The sequence below is a fragment of the Eriocheir sinensis genome, chromosome 24, assembly GCF_024679095.1.
Source record: "Eriocheir sinensis breed Jianghai 21 chromosome 24, ASM2467909v1, whole genome shotgun sequence".
In the NCBI taxonomy this organism is placed as follows: Eukaryota; Metazoa; Arthropoda; class Malacostraca; order Decapoda; family Varunidae; genus Eriocheir; species Eriocheir sinensis.
The window spans coordinates 17,228,508-17,247,579 of record NC_066532.1 but is presented as its reverse complement, the minus strand read 5'-3'; the positions used below and the strand labels follow the sequence as shown (position 1 = coordinate 17,247,579).

The 19,072-nt window shown below is 40.8% G+C and overlaps 1 protein-coding gene across 1 annotated transcript; it reads left to right on the top strand.

The window, feature by feature from the left end:
• Positions 1 to 1,323: 1,323 nt before the first annotated feature.
• LOC127002971 (uncharacterized) lies at positions 1,324 to 18,205 on the top strand. Its single transcript, XM_050869292.1, has 3 exons — positions 1,324 to 1,503; positions 16,376 to 16,555; positions 17,999 to 18,205. Exons 1-3 carry the CDS (start codon positions 1,324 to 1,326, stop codon positions 18,068 to 18,070), a joined length of 432 nt encoding a protein of 143 aa, XP_050725249.1. The 3' UTR covers positions 18,071 to 18,205.
• Positions 18,206 to 19,072: the final 867 nt, after the last annotated feature.

The window sequence follows — 19,072 nt, the reverse complement described above, 5'->3', positions numbered from 1 at the left end:
AAGTGAAATGAAGTAGGAAGTGATTTGGGTTACTACTACTACTACTACTACTACTACTGCTACTTTTACTACTACAGCTGTCTGAAGTGAAGTGAAGTAGGAAGTGATTTGGTACTACTGCCACTTCTACTACTACTACTACTACTACTACTACTACTACTACTGCTACTTTTACTACTACAGCTGTCTGAAGTGAAGTGAAGTAGGAAGTGATTTGGTACTACTGCCACTACTACTACTACTACTACTACTACTACTTCTACTGCTACAACTGATGTCTGAAGTGAAGTGAAGCAGTGAGGTGAACAAAAAATAAATAAATAAATAAAATAAAATAAATACGAAAATAGAATAAAAGAAAAGGACAAAAGAGTCAACGAAACAAATAAATAAAAGACAATAGAAGGTTATTGAAACAGCAACAAAGGAAGGATCAAAGGAAACAAAGAGAAAGAAAACGAAACAAAGAGAAAGAGAACGAAATAAAGAGAAAGAGAACGGAACAATTAAACAGTGAAAACCTAACCTAACCTAACCTAACCCAACCTAACCCAACCCAACCCAATCCTCCCACGAGACCCCCAAATTCCCCTTCCTTTATCTCCCAAATCCCCAGAAAAGTCCCCAAACCACAAACTTCCCTCTTTTTAGTCCCCAAGTCCCCAGAAAAGTTCCCAAACCCCAAACTCCCCTCCCTTTAGCTCCCAAGTCCCCAGAAAAGTCCCCAATCCAATCTCCCCAAGTCCCCAAGCCCCAAACTCCCTTCCCTTTAGCTCCCAAGTCCCCAGAAAAGTCCCCAATCCAATCTCCCCAAGTCCCCAAACTCCCTTCCCTTTAGCTCCCAAGTCCCCAGAAAAGTTCCCAGTCCAACCTTCTCAAGTTCCCGCAGTCCCCATTCCCACATTACTAACCTAACCTAACCTAACCTAACCCTCCCACGAGACCTCCCCTAAAACTCCCCTTCCACCAGTCCCAAATCCTCAGAGAAGTCCCCAATCCAGCTTCACCAAATCCCCAAACCCCAAGCTCCCCTCCCTTCAGTCCCCAAGTCCCCAAAGACCCCAATTCAGCCTCCCCAAGTCCCCAAACCCCAAACTTCCCTCTTTTTAGTCCCCAAGTCCCCAGAAAGTCTCCAATCCAACCTTCCCAAGTCCCCAACCCCGCAGAAACCTCCCCCACCCAGCCTCTCCAAGTCCCCGCAGTCCCCAATCCAACATCACTAAGCTCTCGTAGTCCTCAAACCCACGAAACTTTCCCCAAACCTCACACAAACCCTCCAAAATCCATCCTTCCAAGTCCCCGGAGTCCCCAGCGGTCCCCGCCATGGCCGCCACGCCGCCCAAGGACTACCGTCGGGAGATAGACGCGGTGTACCCCGAGCCGCTGTCCCGCCTGAGCCGCGTCGTGGAGACTCATCCGCACTCGTACAAGCGGGCGGTCAAGAAAAAGATGAACCGCTCAGGACGCTTCAGGACCACGCCGGTGACCTTCGACGAGATAAAGGTGGGTGGCAGGAAGACTTTTTATCAGTCCAGTAGGGAAGTTTAATAGTTAGTTGAATCTTTTTTTATTTTTTTTTATTTTTTTTTTTTTCTCGAGTTTCTTTTTTTGTTGTTTATGTACTTTTTTTTCTCTTGATTTTCTTTTTTTTATGTAGTTATTTTTTTCTCTTGATTTTCATTTTTTTGTTGTTTTCTCTTGATTTTCATTTTTTTGTTTTCTCTTGATTTTCATTTTTTTGTGGTTTCATTTTTTTTATGTAGTTATTTTTTTCTTGATTTTCATTTTGTTGTTTTCTCTTGATTTTCATTTTTTTGTTGTTGTTTTTGTAGTTTTTTTCACTTTCATATATCATAATTTTCTCGATTCTCAGCTTTATTTCCTTATTTAGATTTTCATTTTGATATAACATTTGGATTACGTATTTTTATTTTCAGCTTTGGTTTGTTTATTTAGGATTTCACTTTTAATTAACATCCAAAACATTCACACCGTTCAGTCACCCAGACATACATACATACAATCCACGCAATGTTAGTGTTGGGGCCTATCACAAAGCTGTCAGTAGGAAACGGGACATGGTAAAAAGGGTATATACATAGACTTCATATGTACATCAACTCTACCGGTATTCATTACATTGTTGAATTTGTTGTTATGAATCACTGACTGACAAAGAACCCCTGAAAATTTGGTAAGAATGTAATAAAAACTAACCAAATGATGAATTATTATCATTATTATTTTTTTTTTTACAGTAGAAGAAGCAGTTTAAGGAAAAAAAAAAGAAAACATTTTATTATTGTTTTCTTTTTTTCTTCCTTAAACTACTTCCTCTACTGTAAAAAAAAACAATAATAATAATAATAATAATTCGTCATCATTTGGTCAGTTTTTATTACATTCTTACCAAATTTTCAGGGGTTCTTTGTCAGTCAGTGGTTCACCTTTCTCCTAAGTTTCATTACAATCTGGCGAGTAGGTTTCGCGCAATCGTACAATCGTTGTTTTTATCTTTTAGTCAAAATGCTGCAACATGACAAAGGATATTCAAATGCAATGCTTTATATTCGCATGCAGACGTTACCAGGATAAGAAATTACTACTGCAAGCTGAAACGGTGATACATTTGACCCTCTCCCTCAGTGAAATACTCAAATGCAGACGTTACCAGGACAAGAAATCATCACTGCAAGCTGAAATAGTAATACATTTGACCCTCTCCCTCAGTGAAATACTCAAATGCAGACGTTACCAGGACAAGAAATCACCACTGCAAGCTGAAATAGTAATACATTTGACCCTCTCCCTCAGTGAAATACTCAAATCATCTACACAACTCGATTAAAATGCTCTTACAGGAGAAAAAAAAGTCCGAAAAAAAAAAAAGATGAACATAACGAAAAGAGAGATAGGAGATAAAAGAAAAGAAATAAGAAATAGCCAACGAACGGAATTAGAAGAAAACAAAAAGATAGATAGTCAAGAGAAAAAGGGAAAGAAAATATTAATAAAACAGACCAGGAATAGAAAACGAGAGAAGGGCAATGAAACACGACCAACTGAAGAATAAAAGGAAAAGCAAAGAGCCATCCCACGTCCCCGCAGTCCCCAACCTAACAAAACCAAGTCCCCAAGTCCCCAAACCTCCCCAATCCAGTTTACCCAAGTCCTCAAGTCCCTAAACCTCCCCGATCTAGTCTCCCCAAGTCCCCAAACCTCCCCAATCTTGTCTCTCCAAGTCCCAAAGTCCCCAATCCAGTCTCCCCATGTTCCCGTTTTCCCCAATTCACCATCAAGGTCTCGTAGTTCCCAGCACCCCAAAACTCCCCCCTGTGTCCCCATAACAACCCCAGAGCAGGTCAATTTAAACAGACCAGAACATTAACACGTACATTGCAACAAGCCGCCAGTGCCAGTCACCTTCAAGTATAAGAGTAAAGTTGAAAAAAGGTTCAACTCCACCATCAACACACTTCATGAGCGACAACAATCTCCTCACAACACCATAAGGGAAGCAATATCCGTCCCGCGTGCTTGAGAAATTCCTCCCGGCGTCAAGAAGAGAGGGAAAGGCGGGTGAAAACAAACTCTTGCCCTTTGTCTCTTTTATACTTTATTATCACCATTATCATCATTGTTATTATTATTATTATTATTATTATTATTATTATTATTATTATTATTATTATTGTTATTAGCAGCAGTAGTAGTAATAGGAGTAGTGGTAGTGGTAGTAGTAGTTATATCTCCACCGGCTAGAGAAGAATATGCTTTCGGTATGGTCTTTCTTTTTTTGTACGATTGCGTAAAATATACTAGCCCGATTGTTATGAAACTTGGTGTAAACGTGGAGCATTAAACGAAAAAGAATCCCTAAAAGTTTGGTAAGAATCCGATAAAACGAAATTACTAAATGATGGCTAAAAGATAAAAATAACGATTGTACGATTGCGCAAAACCTACTCGCCAGATTGTAATGAAACTTAAGGGGAAGTTGAACCATTGACTGACAAAGAACCCCTGAAAATTTGGTAAGAATGTAATAAAAACTGACCAAATGACGACGAATTAAGTATAAAAAACTGACCGACTGAATGACTTAAGGCGGCCATATGGAAAATCCCGCCAGTTCTTTGAGGGCAGACGGTGAGTGCTTCTAGTCAGCAGAAGGGAGAGTTTCATACATACATACATTCAGACAGACAGACAGACAGACGGACATATAAAAAGAGACAGAGTTCGGTTTAATGCAGTTCTTAAATAAAAAATTAAAAAAAAAGGTCCTTAGTGAAAGGGACACCTGAACCCCCACCCCACCCACACACACACACACACACACACACACACACACACACACACACACACACACACACACACACATACCTGCACGCACACACCTGCTGATAGGAAAAGTGACTGGCAGGTTTGTTTTTTGTTTTTATCTTCGTTTTTCTGGTTGTTGTTATTGCGACAGAGAGAGAGAGAGAGAGAGAGAGAGAGAGAGAGAGAGAGAGAGAGAGAGACTGGAGATTACGTTAAAAGAAAAAAAAGACGATGAGAGTGAAATTAAAAAGAGTAACTGGCATTATTTTTGTTATTATTATTATTATCATTATTATTATTATTATTATTATTATTATTATTATCATTATCAGTAGTAGTAGTAGTATCGTTATTATTGTTATTTTTGCTGTTGTTATGGTTACAGAAAGGAAGAAAAATAAAAGAATTAAACAATCTGAAGAAACGGAAAGGCTGAATAATGAAAAGCCAAATAAATATCAGTGAAGGGAGAAGGAAAGGTCGACTGCTGGTATATGTATTTTGGTCTGGGAGGGTTAGATAGATAGATAGATAGATATACTAGATAGATGGAGAGATAGATAAACTAGATAGATAGATAGACTAGATAGATAGAGAGATAGATAGACTAGATAGATAGATAGATATACTAGATAGATAGAGAGATAGATATACTAGATAGATAGAGAGATAGATATACTAGATAGATAGAGAGATAGATATACTAGATAGATAGAGAGATAGATATACTAGATAGATAGAGAGATAGATATACTAGATAGATAGAGAGATAGATATACTAGATAGATATACTAGATAGATAGAGAGATAGATAGACTAGATAGATAGAGAGATAGATATACTAGATAGATAGAGAGATAGATATACTAGATAGATAGAGAGATAGATATACTAGATAGATAGAGAGATAGATATACTAGATAGATATACTAGATAGATAGAGAGAGATATACTAGATAGATAGATAGATATACTAGATAGATAGATAGATATACTAGATAGATAGAGAGAGATATACTAGATAGATAGATAGATATACTAGATAGATAGATAGATATACTAGATAGATAGAGAGATAGATATACTAGATAGATAGAGAGAGAGATATACTAGATAGATAGAGATAGATATACTAGATAGATAGAGAGATAGATATACTAGATAGATAGAGAGATAGATATACTAGATAGATAGAGATAGATATACTAGATAGATAGAGATAGATATACTAGATAGATAGAGAGATAGATATACTAGATAGATAGAGAGATAGATATACTAGATAGATAGAGATAGATATACTAGATAGATAGAGAGATAGATATACTAGATAGATAGAGATAGATATACTAGATAGATAGAGAGATAGATATACTAGATAGATAGAGATAGATATACTAGATAGATAGATAGATATACTAGATAGATAGAGAGATATACTAGATAGATAGATAGATATATAGATAGAGATAGATATACTAGATAGATAGAGAGATAGATATACTAGTTACATAGAGAGATAGATATACTAGATAGATAGAGAGAGATAGATATACTAGAGAGATAGATATACTAGATAGATAGAGATAGATATACTAGATAGATAGAGAGATAGATATACTAGATAGATAGAGAGATAGATATACTAGATAGATAGAGAGATAGATATACTAGATAGATAGAGAGATAGATATACTAGATAGATAGATAGAGAGATAGATATACTAGATAGATAGAGAGATAGATATACTAGATAGATAGATAGATAGATATACTAGATAGATAGATAGATATACTAGATAGACAGAGAGATATATATACTAGATAGATAGATATACTAGATAGATAGAGAGATAGATATACTAGATAGATAGAGAGATAGATATACTAGATAGATAGAGAGATAGATATACTAGATAGATAGATAGAGAGATAGATATACTAGATAGATAGAGAGATAGATATACTAGATAGATAGATAGAGAGATAGATATACTAGATAGATAGAGAGATAGATATACTAGATAGATAGAGAGATAGATATACTAGATAGATAGAGAGATAGATATACTAGATAGATAGAGAGATAGATATGCTAGATAGATAGTGAGATAGATATACTAGATAGATAGATATATTAGATAGATAGACTAGATAGATAGAGAGATAGATAGACTAGATAGATAGAGAGATAGATAGACTAGATAGATAGATATACTAGATAGATAGAGAGATAGATATACTAGATAGATAGAGAGATAGATATACGAGATAGATAGAGAGAGATATATACTAGATAGAGAGATAGATAGATATACTAGATAGATAGATATACACATACGTAGAAGATAGAAGAACAAAATGACCCTGGTGGTAGTCTGACCCTTCCTCTGTACCATGAACCTAAGAAACACATATTTGACAAGGCTTTCGTAGGAGTTCAGGGCATTTCCAGGGGTAGTTTTATGACCCCGGTGGTAGTTTGACCCTTCTTCTGTACCGTGAACCTAAGAAACACATATTTGACAAGGCTTTCGTATGAGTTCAAGGCATTCCCAGGGGTAGTTTTATGACCCTGGTGGTAGTGTGACCCTTCCTCTGTACCATGAACCTAAGAAACACATATTTGACAAGGCTTTCGTAGGAGTTTTAGGCATTTCCAGGGGTAGTTTTATGACCCTGGTGGTAGTGTGACCCTTCCTCTGTACCATGAACCTAAGAAACACATATTTGACAAGGCTTTCGTAGGAGTTTTAGGCATTTCCTGGGGTAGTTATATGACCCTGGTGGTAGTCTGACCCTTCTTCTGTACCGTGAACCTAAGAAAAACATATTTGACAAGGCTTTCGTAGGAGTTTTAGGCATTTCCAAGGGTAGTTTTTATGCCCCTGGTGGTAGTCTGACCCTTCTTCTGTACCGTGAACCTAAGAAACACATATTTGACAAGGCTTTCGTAGGAGTTTTAGGCATTTCCTGGGGTAGTTTTATGACCCTGGTGGTAGTGTGACCCTTCCTCTGTACCATGAACCTAAGAAACACATATTTGACAAGGCTTTCGTAGGAGTTTTAGGCATTTCCAGGGGTAGTTTTATGACCCTGGTGGTAGTTTGACCCTTCCCCTGTACCGTGAACCTGAAGAAACACTCATTAGAACACGACTGATCTCCTTTTCGGCCTTTGGAAACAGTTGATGTGAAAAGCGGAAGAGTCTGAGTATGCCGACCCCAGTGTCCGTCTATTGAAGTTCAAGGCGAGACGCGCGACAGATGGCGTGCATGTCGCTTGGCTTGGCGCATTACCCCGAGTGTGTGTGTGTGTGTGTGGGTGGGTGGGTGTGACCGCAAGGCATTACAGAGGTCAAAAGGAGGAGGAGGAAGGGGTGAAGGAGAAGAAGAAGAAAGAAAGAAAGAAAGAAAGAAAGAAAGAAAGGAGGAGGAGGAGGAGGAAGAGGGGGAGAAGTAAAAAGAAAGAAAGAAAGAAAGGAAAGACGAGGAGGAGGAGGAGGAGGGGGAGGAGAAGAAGTAGAAAGAAAGAAAGAAAGAAAGGAAGGAAGGAGGAGGAAGAGGAGAAGGGGAAAAGAAGACAAAGAAGAAGAAAGAAATAAAAAAAAAGAGGAGGAGATAATGGTGGTGTTGGTAGATAGGGAGATAGATAAATAGACAGACAGATAGATAGATAGACAGACAGATAGATAGTCGCTCTCAAGACATACCAAGCAAAAGTGTGTGTGTGTGTGTGTGTGTGTGTGTGTGTGTGTGTGTGTGTGTGTGTGTGTGTGTGTGTGTGTGTGTGTGTGAATAGTCGGTGGTATTTCCAGTATTTTTGTGTGAAAGAAAAAAATTAATAAGAAAAAAGTATGTAAAAAAATATTAAAAAAAAAACAGCAGACGGCCACAGGAATTTACTTGCGGTTGTCTGCTGTTTTTTTTTTTCTCGTATTTTATTATTATTATTATTATTATTATTATTATTATTATTATTATTATTATTATTATTATTATTATTATTGTTGTTGTTGTTGTTGTTGTTGTTGTTGTTATTATCATTACTATTATTGTTGTTGTTGTTATTATTATTATTATCATTATTATTATTATCATTATTATTATTATTGTTGTTGTTGTTGTTATTGTTATTATTATCATTATCATTATTATTATTATCATTATTATTATTGTTGTTGTTGTTGTTGTTGTTATTGGTTTTGCTATTCATGTTGTTTCTCTTTTCTTCGTTTTCTTCATTTTCTTCTTTTTCTTGTTTTCTTATTTTTCATCATCTGCTTCCTCTTTCACCACTAATTTTTCTTCTTTTTTTTTTTTTTCTTTTCATCATCTTTTCACTATCATCATCATTTTTTTTTCTCTTTTATCATAATTTTTCTCTTTTACTGATTTCCTATTTTTTCTGCTTCTTTTCCATCCTTTTCCTTCTCACTATCATCATCGTCATCATCATCATCATAATCTTTTCTTCTTCTTTCCATCATTTTCATCTTTCTCTTACTTCTTGTTTGTTTGTTTTTTCTACTTCTTCTTTTCCATCAGTTTTCCTTCTCTATCATCATCGTCATCATCATCATCATCATAATCTTTTCTTCTTTCCATCATTTTCATCTTTCTCTTACTTCTTGTTTGTTTGTTTTTTTCTACTTCTTCTTTTCCATCATTTTCCTTCTCACTATCATCATCATCATCATCATCAGTCTCATGACAACAACAACCTTTGAGCTCATTATTAATACCCTATTGATCCTAAACTCATCTTCTACCCCCTCCCTCCCCCCTTCCTCCTCCTCCTCCTCCTCCTCCTCCTCCTCCTCCTCCTTTCTTCACCCTCACCTTCCCTTCCCTCCTCCTCATCTTCCTTCCCTTCCGCTCCATATTCCTTCCTTTCCTCCTCTTCTATGCTGCTTCCCTCTTCCCTTCCTTCCTCTTCTTTTCTTCTTTCTTTCCTTCCCTTCATCCTTCCTCTTCTTCCTCTTTTCATCCTCCTTCTCTTCCTCCTCATATTTCCTTTCCTTCCTTTCCTCATTTTCCTTCCCTTCCTCCTTTCTTGCTTTCCTTCCTTCCTCTACTTTCCTTTCCTTTCTTCTTTTCTTCATTTCCCATTTCCTCCCTTTCCTCCTCCTATTTTCTCTTTCCTTTTCTTTATTTCTATTCCTATTATTTTCTTTTCTTGATCCTCTTCTCCTTTTCTTTCCTTTTTCTTTTTCATCACATTTCCCTCCTTCCTCCTTTCACTTCTCTTCTTCCTTTTCTTATCCTCATCCTTCTTCCCTTTCTTTTTTCTCTTCCTTATCTCACAATTCCTCACTTTCTCCTTCCCTCCCTTTCTCTCTTGCCTCCTTCATCTATTTTTTTCTTTCCTTGCCTTCTTCAGTCCCTTCTTTCTCTTCTTTCTTCCTTCTCTCTCTCTCTCTCTCTCTCTCTCTCTCTCTCTCTCTCTCTCTCTCTCTCTCTCTCTCTCTCTCTCTCTCTCTCTCTCTCTCTCTCTCTCTCTCTCTCTCTCTCTCTCATTCTTTCATTCTTTTCCTTTTTCTTTCATTTATCCTTTCTTTGTTTGCTCATTCTTTCTTTCTTTTTCGTTTATTCTCTCTCTCTCTCTCTCTCTCTCTCTCTCTCTCTCTCTCTCTCTCTCTCTCTCTCTCTCTCTCTCTCTCTCTCTCTCTCTCTCTCTCAATCAATCAATTATGCCCTCCATCAACATTCTTTCTCATTGTTATGCCGCCTCGTCCCTTCTTTCCTTCATACTGATTGGAGCACGACTTCGGTGACCTTGCTCACTTCGGCTCTCGTACCCAGGAAGACTCAACCCCCAGTCCCTCACCTCTAAGTCCCCGCCAGTGTTGCCAGATTATCGTATTCACCACATTGTATTCATCCTTTTTAAGCCTCAAACTCACGTACCTACACAAATGACGATAGAAAATTGAAGTTAGCGTTAAAACTCCTATTTAGTGATGTTTCTATGTGCTTTTTTGCTATAGTTATTGGTCAGAAACTACGACAATACAGTGGGATGTGTACGATAATCTGGCAAGGCTGGTCCCCGCGTAGCCCCCAATACAAGAAGATCCCGTAGTCCTTCCTAATTCCTCTTCATCCTCTTTTTTCATCTTCCTTCTCTTCCTCCTCATATTCCCTTGCTTTCCTTCCTTCCTCTACTTTCCTTTCCTTTCTTTCTTTTCTTCTTCATTTCACATTTCCTTCCTTTCCTCCTACTTTCTCTTTCGTAGTCTCGTAGCCCCCAATACAGCAAGATCTCGTAGCCCCCAATACAACAAGATCTCGTAGCCCCCAATACAACAAGATCTCGTAGTCCCCAATACAACAAGATCTCGTAGCCCCCAATACAACAAGATCTCGTAGCCCCCAATACAACAAGATCTCGTAGCCCCCAAACAACAAGATCTCGTAGCCCCCAATACAGCAAGATCTCGTAGCCCCCAATACAACAAGATCTCGTAGTCCCCAATACAACAAGATCTCGTAGCCCCCAATACAACAAGATCTCGTAGCCCCCAATACAACAAGATCTCGTAGTCCCCAATACAACAAGATCTCGTAGCCCCCAATACAACAAGATCTCAGTATTTAATACAACAAGATCTCGTAGCCCCAATACAACAAGATCTCGGAGGACCCAATACAACAAGATCTCGTAGCCCCCAATACAACAAGATCTCGTAGCCCCCAATACACCAAGATCTCGTAGCTAATACAACAAGATATCGTAGTCCCCAATACAACAAGATCTCGTAGCCCCCAATACAACAAGATCTCAGCCCACAATACAACAAGATCTCGTAGCCCCCAATACAACAAGATCTCGTAGCCCCCAATACAACAAGATCTCGTAGCCCCCAATACAACAAGATCTCGTAGCCCCCAATACAACAAGATCTCGTAGCCCCCAATACAACAAGATCTCGTAGCCCCCAATACAACAATATCTCGTAGCCTAACAAGATCTCGTAGCCCCAATACAACAAGATCTCGTAGGCCCCAATACAACAAGATCTCGTAGCCCCCAATACAACAAGATCTCGTAGCCCCCAATACAACAAGATCTCGTAGCCCCCAATACAACAAGATCTCGTAGCCCCCAATACAACAAGATCTCGTAGTCCCCAATACAACAAGATCTCGTAGCCCCCAATACAACAAGATCTCGTAGCCCCCAATACAACAAGATCTCGTATTTAATACAACAAGATCTCGTAGCCCCAATACAACAAGATCTCGTAGCCCCCAATACAACAAGATCTCGTAGCCCCAATACAACAAGATCTCGTAGCCCCCAATACAACAAGATCTCGTAGTCCCCAATACAACAAGATCTCGTAGCCCCCAATACAACAAGATCTCGTAGTCCCCAATACAACAAGATCTCGTAGCCCCCAATACAACAAGATCTCGTAGTCCCCAATACAACAAGATCTCGTAGCCCCCAATACAACAAGATCTCGTAGTCCTCAATACAGCAAGATATCGTAGCCCCCAATACAACAAGATCTCGTAGTCCCCAATACAACAAGATCTCGTAGCCCCCAATACAACAAGATCTCGTAGTCCCCAATACAGCAAGATCTCGTAGCCCCCAATACAACAAGATCTCGTAGCCCCCAATACAGCAAGATCTCGTAGCCCCCAATACAACAAGATCTCGTAGCCCCCAATACAGCAAGATCTCGTAGCCCCCAATACAACAAGATCTCGTAGTCCCCAATACAGCAAGATCTCGTAGCCCCCAATACAGCAAGATATCGTAGTCCCCAATACAGCAAGATATCGTAGCCCCCAATACAGCAAGATATCGTAGCCCCCAATACAACAAGATCTCGTAGCCCCCAATACAACAAGATCTCGTAGCCCCCAATACAGCAAGATCTCGTAGTCCCCAATACAGCAAGATCTCGTAGCCCCCAAACAACAAGATCTCGTAGCCCCCAAAAAGATGATGATGATGATGATGATAAGGAAAAGAATTATGAAAAAGGAATAGAAAAGAAAAAATGATAAGAGAGAAAGAAGATGATGAAAAGAAGAAAGGGAAGAAGAAGAAAACGAAGTAGAAAAAGAAGAAACTAGAGAGAAAGAAAAAGTAGAAGAGCAGAAAAAGAAAACTAGAAAAAAAGAAAAAAAAGAAATAGGAGAAAAAGATGATGAAAAGAAAAAAATGAAGAAAAAGAAGTAGAATAAAGGAGAAAAGTAGTAGTAGAGAGAGAGAGAGAGAGAGAGAGAGAGAGAGAGAGAGAGAGAGAGAGAGAGAGAGAGAGAGAGAGAGAGAGAGAGAGAGAGAGGTATTAGTATTGTCTTCCTATTGTCTTCTTTCCATTTTTTTAGAGAGAAGAAAAGAACTTGTTTGTTTCGAGTTCATAATCTCTTCCTTCCTCTTCTTCCCCCGCCCTCCTCCTCCTCCTCTTCCTCCTCCTCTCTTCCTGACCCCCCTCCCTCTGCTTTCCTCCTTCCTTCTTTCACCTCCATTCCTCCTCCTTCCCCTCCTCCCCCTCCTCTTCTCTATTTATTTTCCTTTCATCCCTCTTTTCTTCTCCTTCCTTCTTTCTCCCTTCCCTTCCCTCCTTCCTTCCTTCTCCCTTCCCTTCCCTTCCCTTTCCTTCCTTTTCCCTTCCTCCCTTCCCTTTCCCTTCCCTTTCTCTTCCTTCTCTTCCCTTCCCTTCCCTTCCCTTCCCTTCCCCTCCCATCCCGTAGTCATTTCTCCTTCCATTCCCTTTCCCTCCTTTCCCTTCCCTTCCTTCCTTCCTTCCTTTCTTCCTTCCTTCCTCCCTCCCTCTCTCCCTCCCTTTTCTTTCTTCCCTTCCTTCATTCCTTCCTTCATTCCTTCATTCCCATACCTTAGAATCTCTTTGTCTGTCTGTCTCTTGCTTAGTCGAGAGAGAGAGAGAGAGAGAGAGAGAGAGAGAGAGAGAGAGAGAGAGAGAGAGAGAGAGAGAGAGAGAGAGTAAAACAAACAAAAAAAAACAAAAAAAAACGATATAGACTTTCTTCCATGTCGTCAGGTTTCCAGTGCCCACACACACACACACACACACACACACACACACACACACACACACCTCCCCTTCCATCCCCTTCATCTCTCCCTTCCACCAATCGGCTTACAAACTGACCCCTTATACCCCCCCTCACCCCCCCCCCACCGCCCCGTAACACACCTTTCTCCCACCTGAGCTAATGATGGACAGGTAAGAGAGAGAGAGAGAGAGAGAGAGAGAGAGAGAGAGAGAGAGAGAGAGAGAGAGAGAGAGAGAGAGAGAGAGAGAGAGAGAGAGAGAGAGAGAGAGAGAGAGAGAGAGAGAGAGAGAGAGAGAGAGAGAGAGAGAGAGAATAAAGTCGTTCTACACAGCATCTAAATTTTCTCCCCTCTTTTTTTTTTCATAATTTTTGCTTTTTTTTATTTTTTTCTTATTTGATTTATTTTTATTTTATTTGTTATTTATTTTTTTATCTTATTTTTTGTTTGTGTGTTTTGGAAAGAAGAAAAAATAAGGATAAGAAAAACAACATCAGCTAAAGACGAAGAAAAAAATGACAGGAAAGAATGAAGAAGAAAAAGGAGGAAGAAGAAGAAGAAGAAGAAGAAGAAGAAGAAGAAGAAGAAGGCGAGAAAGAAAGAAATTAAATATAAACTGTGTGTGTATGTGTGTGTGTGTGTGTGTGTGTGTGTGTGTGTGTGTGTGTGTGTGCTGATTAACAAGAGGGGTCTGGCACTATATCTCTCCCCCCTCCTCCTCCTCCACCTCCTCCTCTTCCTTCTCCTTCTCCTTCTCTTCCTTCCTCCCTTTCTGTCACGTCTGCCTTCCTTCCTCCTTCCTCCAGCCCCCTCCTTCTTTCCTCTTCTGCCTTCTCCTGTCTATGTCTGTCTGTCTGTCTGTATGTATGTATGTATGTATCAGAAATTCTCATCCAGGCCATTTAAAATCTACATAATATAACAAACAAAATACTTAATCATATCCCACTTTAAATTTCTCACGGTAAACACTCGACTAATTGGCTTTTATCACGAGACTAAGTAAAGGTGAGTTGCTGTACCTGGGCTGCTGATTAGTGAAAATTGATTACGTGGTTGATCAGACAGGTAATTATGTGGTTAGGTTACTGGGATTAATGATTTGAGTTTGGATAATTTGATAAGGGTTGTGATAGTATTAGTAGTAGTAGTAGTGGTGGTGGTGGTGGTGGTAGTAATGGTAGAAGTAGTAGAAGGAGGAGGAGGTGATGGTAGTTTGGGTTGTAGTAGTAGTAGTAGTAGTAGTAGTAGTAGTAGTAGTAAAAATAATGATAAGAAGAAAAATAATAATAATAATAATAATAAGAAGAAGAAGAAGAAAAAGAAGAAAAGTAGAAAAAACAACAACAAGAACAAGATGAAATAAAAATAAAAAGAAGAAAAAAAAAGAGGAAGAAGAAGTAGAAGAAGAAAAACAAGAACAAAAAAAAAGAAGAAAAGGAAGAACGAAAACAACAACAACAATAACAACAAAAACAAAAACAACAACCTCACTTCCTAAAACACATAACCAAAACAACAACAAAAAACAAAAAAACTCGCAAAATCACCTGGATCACGCGCACACCTGAGATTCCTGAGGCTTACCCATTCTCCAGGTGACTGCTCAGGTGGGCGTGGGAAAAAAAATAAGAGTATTGTGATCACTGGTGGACACGGCAATGCATATGTTGTGTCGTGTCGCTTGGTCGTTTTGGGGTATAAAGATTGTAAATAAAACAAGAAAAAGATGCTAGATAAAGAAGTTGAACAAAAGGTATAGAAGAAGGTGAAGGAGAGGGGAGAGGAATGGGGGAGGCGGAGGGAAGGGCGGGGCAAGTGAAGGAAGGACTGAAGTAATTGAAAGAAAGGAAGGAAAGAAGGAAAAAATAGATCAGCTTAAGAAATTGAAAGGAATTAAGGAAAGAAGGAAGGAAGGAAGGGAAGGACACATGAAGGAAGGTCTAAAGTAATTGAAAGGAGGGAAAGAAGGAAGGAAAAAATAGATCAACTTAAGAAATTGAAAGGAATGAAGGAAAGAAGGAAGGAAAAAATAGATCAGCTTAAGAAATTGAAAGGAATGAAGGAAAGAAGGAAGGAAGGAAGGGAAGGACACATGAAGGAAGGACTAAAATAATTGAAAGGAAGGAAGGAAAGAAGGAAGGAAAAAATAGATCAGCTTAAGAAAATGAAAGGAATGAAGGAAAGAAGGAAGGAAGGAAGGGAAGGACACATGAAGGAAGGACTAAAATAATTGAAAGGAAGGAAGGAAAGAAGGAAGGAAAAAATAGCTCAGCTTAAGAAAATGAAAGGAATGAAGGAAAGAAGGAAGGAAGGAAGGAAAAAATAGATCAGCTTAAGAAATTGAAAGGAATGAAGGAAAGAAGGAAGGAAGGAAGGAATAAAAGAACACGAGAAAAAAAGGAAATTGTCAGTACAGGAAGTTGAAAGAATGGAATGATTGAAGGAAGAGAGAAAGAAGGAAAGAAATAAGGAGTGGAAGGACGGATGGAAAATAGATCAACGAAAGATATTGAAAGGAAAAAAGAAGGAAGAAGAAAAGGAGTAAAAAAAAAAAAGGAAAAAAAGACATCCCATCCATTCCTCTATCCCCTTCCCATCACATTCCCTTCCCACACACAATATCTCTTCCCCTTCTCTCCCATCCCCAACCCATCCCATCCCGTCCCCTCCCATCCATTCCTCTCTACCCTTCCCATTTCTCCACATTCCCATCCCACACACAATATCCCTTCCCCTTCTCTCCCATCCCCACCCCATCCCATCCCCTCCCCTCCCATCCATTCCTCTCTCCCCTTCCCATTCCTCCACATTCCCATCCCACACACAATATCCCTTCCCCTTCTCTCCCATCTCCACCCCATCCCATCCCCTCCCATCCATTCCTCTCTACCCTTCCCATTCCTCCACATTCCCATCCCACACACAATATCTCTTCCCCTTCTCTCATATCCCCTCGCTCCTCATCCCCCCCTACACATCCCTCCCTCTCACGCAGCCTCTCTCTCTTCAGGAGGTGGACGAGGAAAGCGAGGGCACAGGCGAGGACACAGAGACCAGCGCCGCGGCCTCGTCACGCTCCGAACACGACCTCCGGCAGCAGTTCGAGAGGTTCTTGGAGCGGATGGACAGGAGGCGCCCCCATCCCCCGCGCCTCCAGCAGGGCCTGACGGAGTTGATGGTGCCCAGGGAGGTGAGGAAGGAGAGGGGGAAAGGGTGGGAGGGTGAAGGAAGGGAAGGGAAGGGAAGCGGAATAGGTGAATGGAAGGGTGGAAAAATAGATGGATGGGTGAATGGAAGGGAAGGGGTTGAAAGGGTGGATGGAAAAGGGGATGGAGGGGTAGATGATGGTGAAGGGAAGGGGAGGACTGTGTGAAGGGAAGGGTGAAAGGAAGTATTAAGGGAATGGAATGGGATGGAAGGAAGGAGAGAATAATGGAAAGGAAGAGAAAATGGGTGGAGAATGGAAGGGCAAAATAATGGATGGGTGAAAGGGTATTATAAGTGAAGGGAAGGAGAGAGGAATAATAGGGGTGATGGGTGTAGGAATGGGGGAGTGTAGGGAAGGGGAGAGGAATGGGTGGGATGGGTAGGCGGAAAAGGAAAGAGAAGGAAGGTTTGGGTTAGTGGAAGGAGGGAAGGAAGGAAGGAAGTATAGATGGAATTATCTCTCTTTTCTCTTTCCATTTCCTCCATTTCCCATTTTCCTCGCCCTCTACTTCTGTCATCCCCTTCTTTTTCCTTTTCCTTCACTTCCCACTTCCCCTTTCTCGGCCAATTCTTTTCTTTCCCTCCTTCCTAACTCTCCTTTCTTTTTCCTTTTCCTCTATTTCTCATGTTCTCCATCTATCTCTCCCATTCCCTTCTTCCTTTTCCTTCACTTCCCACTTCCCCTTCTCGGCCATTTCTTTTCTTTCCCTCCTTCCAAACTCTCCTTTCTTTTTCATTTTCCTCTATTTCTCATGTTCTCCATCTACCTCTCCCATTCCCTTCTTCCTTTTCCTTCACTTCTCATTTTTCTTTCCCTCTCCCTGTCATTTATTTTCCTCTCTTCAAGCTCTCCTATCTTTATTTTCCTTCGTTTCTCATTTCCCTCTACCAGTTCTCTCATTTTCCTCCTTTTCAGCTTCTCATTAACCTCACCAACTCGTCATTTCCCCGCCAGATGTCGCCCTCATTTCCCTCTCTCTGTCATTAAGTTCCCCCTCTTCAAGCTCTCCTGTCTCTATTTTCCTTCGTTTCTCATTTCCCTCTTCCAATTCTCATATTTTCTTCCTTCTAAGCTTCTCATTAACCTCACCAACTCCTCATTTCCCCGCCAGATGTCGCCTTCACTTCTCATTTTCCTTTCCCTCTCCGTCATTTCCTTTCTTCAAGCTCTCCTATCTCTTTAATTTCCTTCGTGTCTCATTTCCCTCTACCAGTTCTCTCATTTTCCTCCTTCTCATTAACCTCACCAACTCGTCATTTCCCCGCCAGATGTCGCCTTCACTTCTCATTTTCCTTTCCCTCTCCGTCATTTCCTTTCTTCAAGCTCTCCTATCTCTTTAATTTCCTTCGTTTCTCATTTCCCTCTACCAGTTCTCTCATTTTCCTCCTTCTCATTAACCTCACCAACTCGTCATTTCCCCGCCAGATGTCGCCGCTCACCATTCCCGAAGACGACTTCCCCAAGAACTACAGTCGGAAGGCCAGACCATCCATATGAGGCGTCCCGTAGGCTGTTGGCTGGACCCTTCGGCGCTTAGCCACAACTCGGCCCGCTGTGGTGCTTCTGGTCTTGGTCTGGGCCTTCGTCTCTCCTCCCAGCCACTCCTTGCCGATGCTAACGCTCCTGAAGACTCCTAGAATGCTCCTGAAGGCTCCTGGAACTCTCTTGAAGGCTCCTGGAACTCTCTCGAAGGCTCCTGGAACTCTCTTGAAGGCTCCTGGAACTCTTGAAGGCTCCTGGAACTCTTGAAGGCTCCTGGAACTCTCTTGAAGGCTCCTGGAACTCTTGAAGGCTCCTGAATGCTCTTGAAGGCTCCTGGAACTCTCTTGAAGGCTCCTGGAACTCTCTTGAAGGCTCCTGGAACTCTCTTGAAGGCTCCTGGAACTCTCTTGAAGGCTCCTGAATGCTCTTGAAGGCTCCTGGAACTCTCTTGAAGGCTCCTGGAACTCTCTTGAAGGCTCCTGGAACTCTCTTGAAGGCTCCTGGAACTCTCCTGAAGGCGCCTGGAACTCTCTTGAAGGCTCCTGAATGCTCTTGAAGGCTCCTGGAACTCTCTTGAAGGCTCTTGAATGCTCTTGAAGGCTCCTGGAACTCTCTTGAAGGCTCCTGGAACTCTCTTGAAGGCTCCTGGAACTCTTGAAGGCTCCTGGAACTCTCTTGAAGGCTCCTGGAACTCTCTTGAAGGCTCCTGGAACTCTCTTGAAGGCTCCTGGAACTCTCTTGAAGGCTCCTGAATGCTCTGAATGCTCCTGGAACTCTCTTGAAGGCTCCTGGAACTCTCTTGAAGGCTCCTGGAACTCTTGAAGGCTCCTGGAACTCTCTTGAAGGCTCCTGAATGCACTTGAAGGCTCCTGGAACTCTTGAAGGCTCCTGGAACTCTCTTGAAGGCTCCTGAATGCTCTTGAAGGCTCCTGGAACTCTCTTGAAGGCTCCTGGAACTCTCTTGAAGGCTCCTGGAACTCTCTTGAAGGCTCCTGGAACTCTCTTGAAGGCTCCTGA

What these genes read in the sequence shown, in the direction of transcription:
- LOC127002971 (XM_050869292.1), top strand. Translation starts at nt 1,324, where the DNA reads ATGGCCGCCACGCCGCCCAAGGACTACCGTCGGGAGATAGACGCGGTG. An exon ending in TGACCTTCGACGAGATAAAG is followed by an intron (nt 1,504 to 16,375) that starts GTGGGTGGCAGG and finishes CTCTCTCTTCAG; the next exon opens with GAGGTGGACGAGGAAAGCGA. An exon ending in AGTTGATGGTGCCCAGGGAG is followed by an intron (nt 16,556 to 17,998) that starts GTGAGGAAGGAG and finishes TTTCCCCGCCAG; the next exon opens with ATGTCGCCGCTCACCATTCC.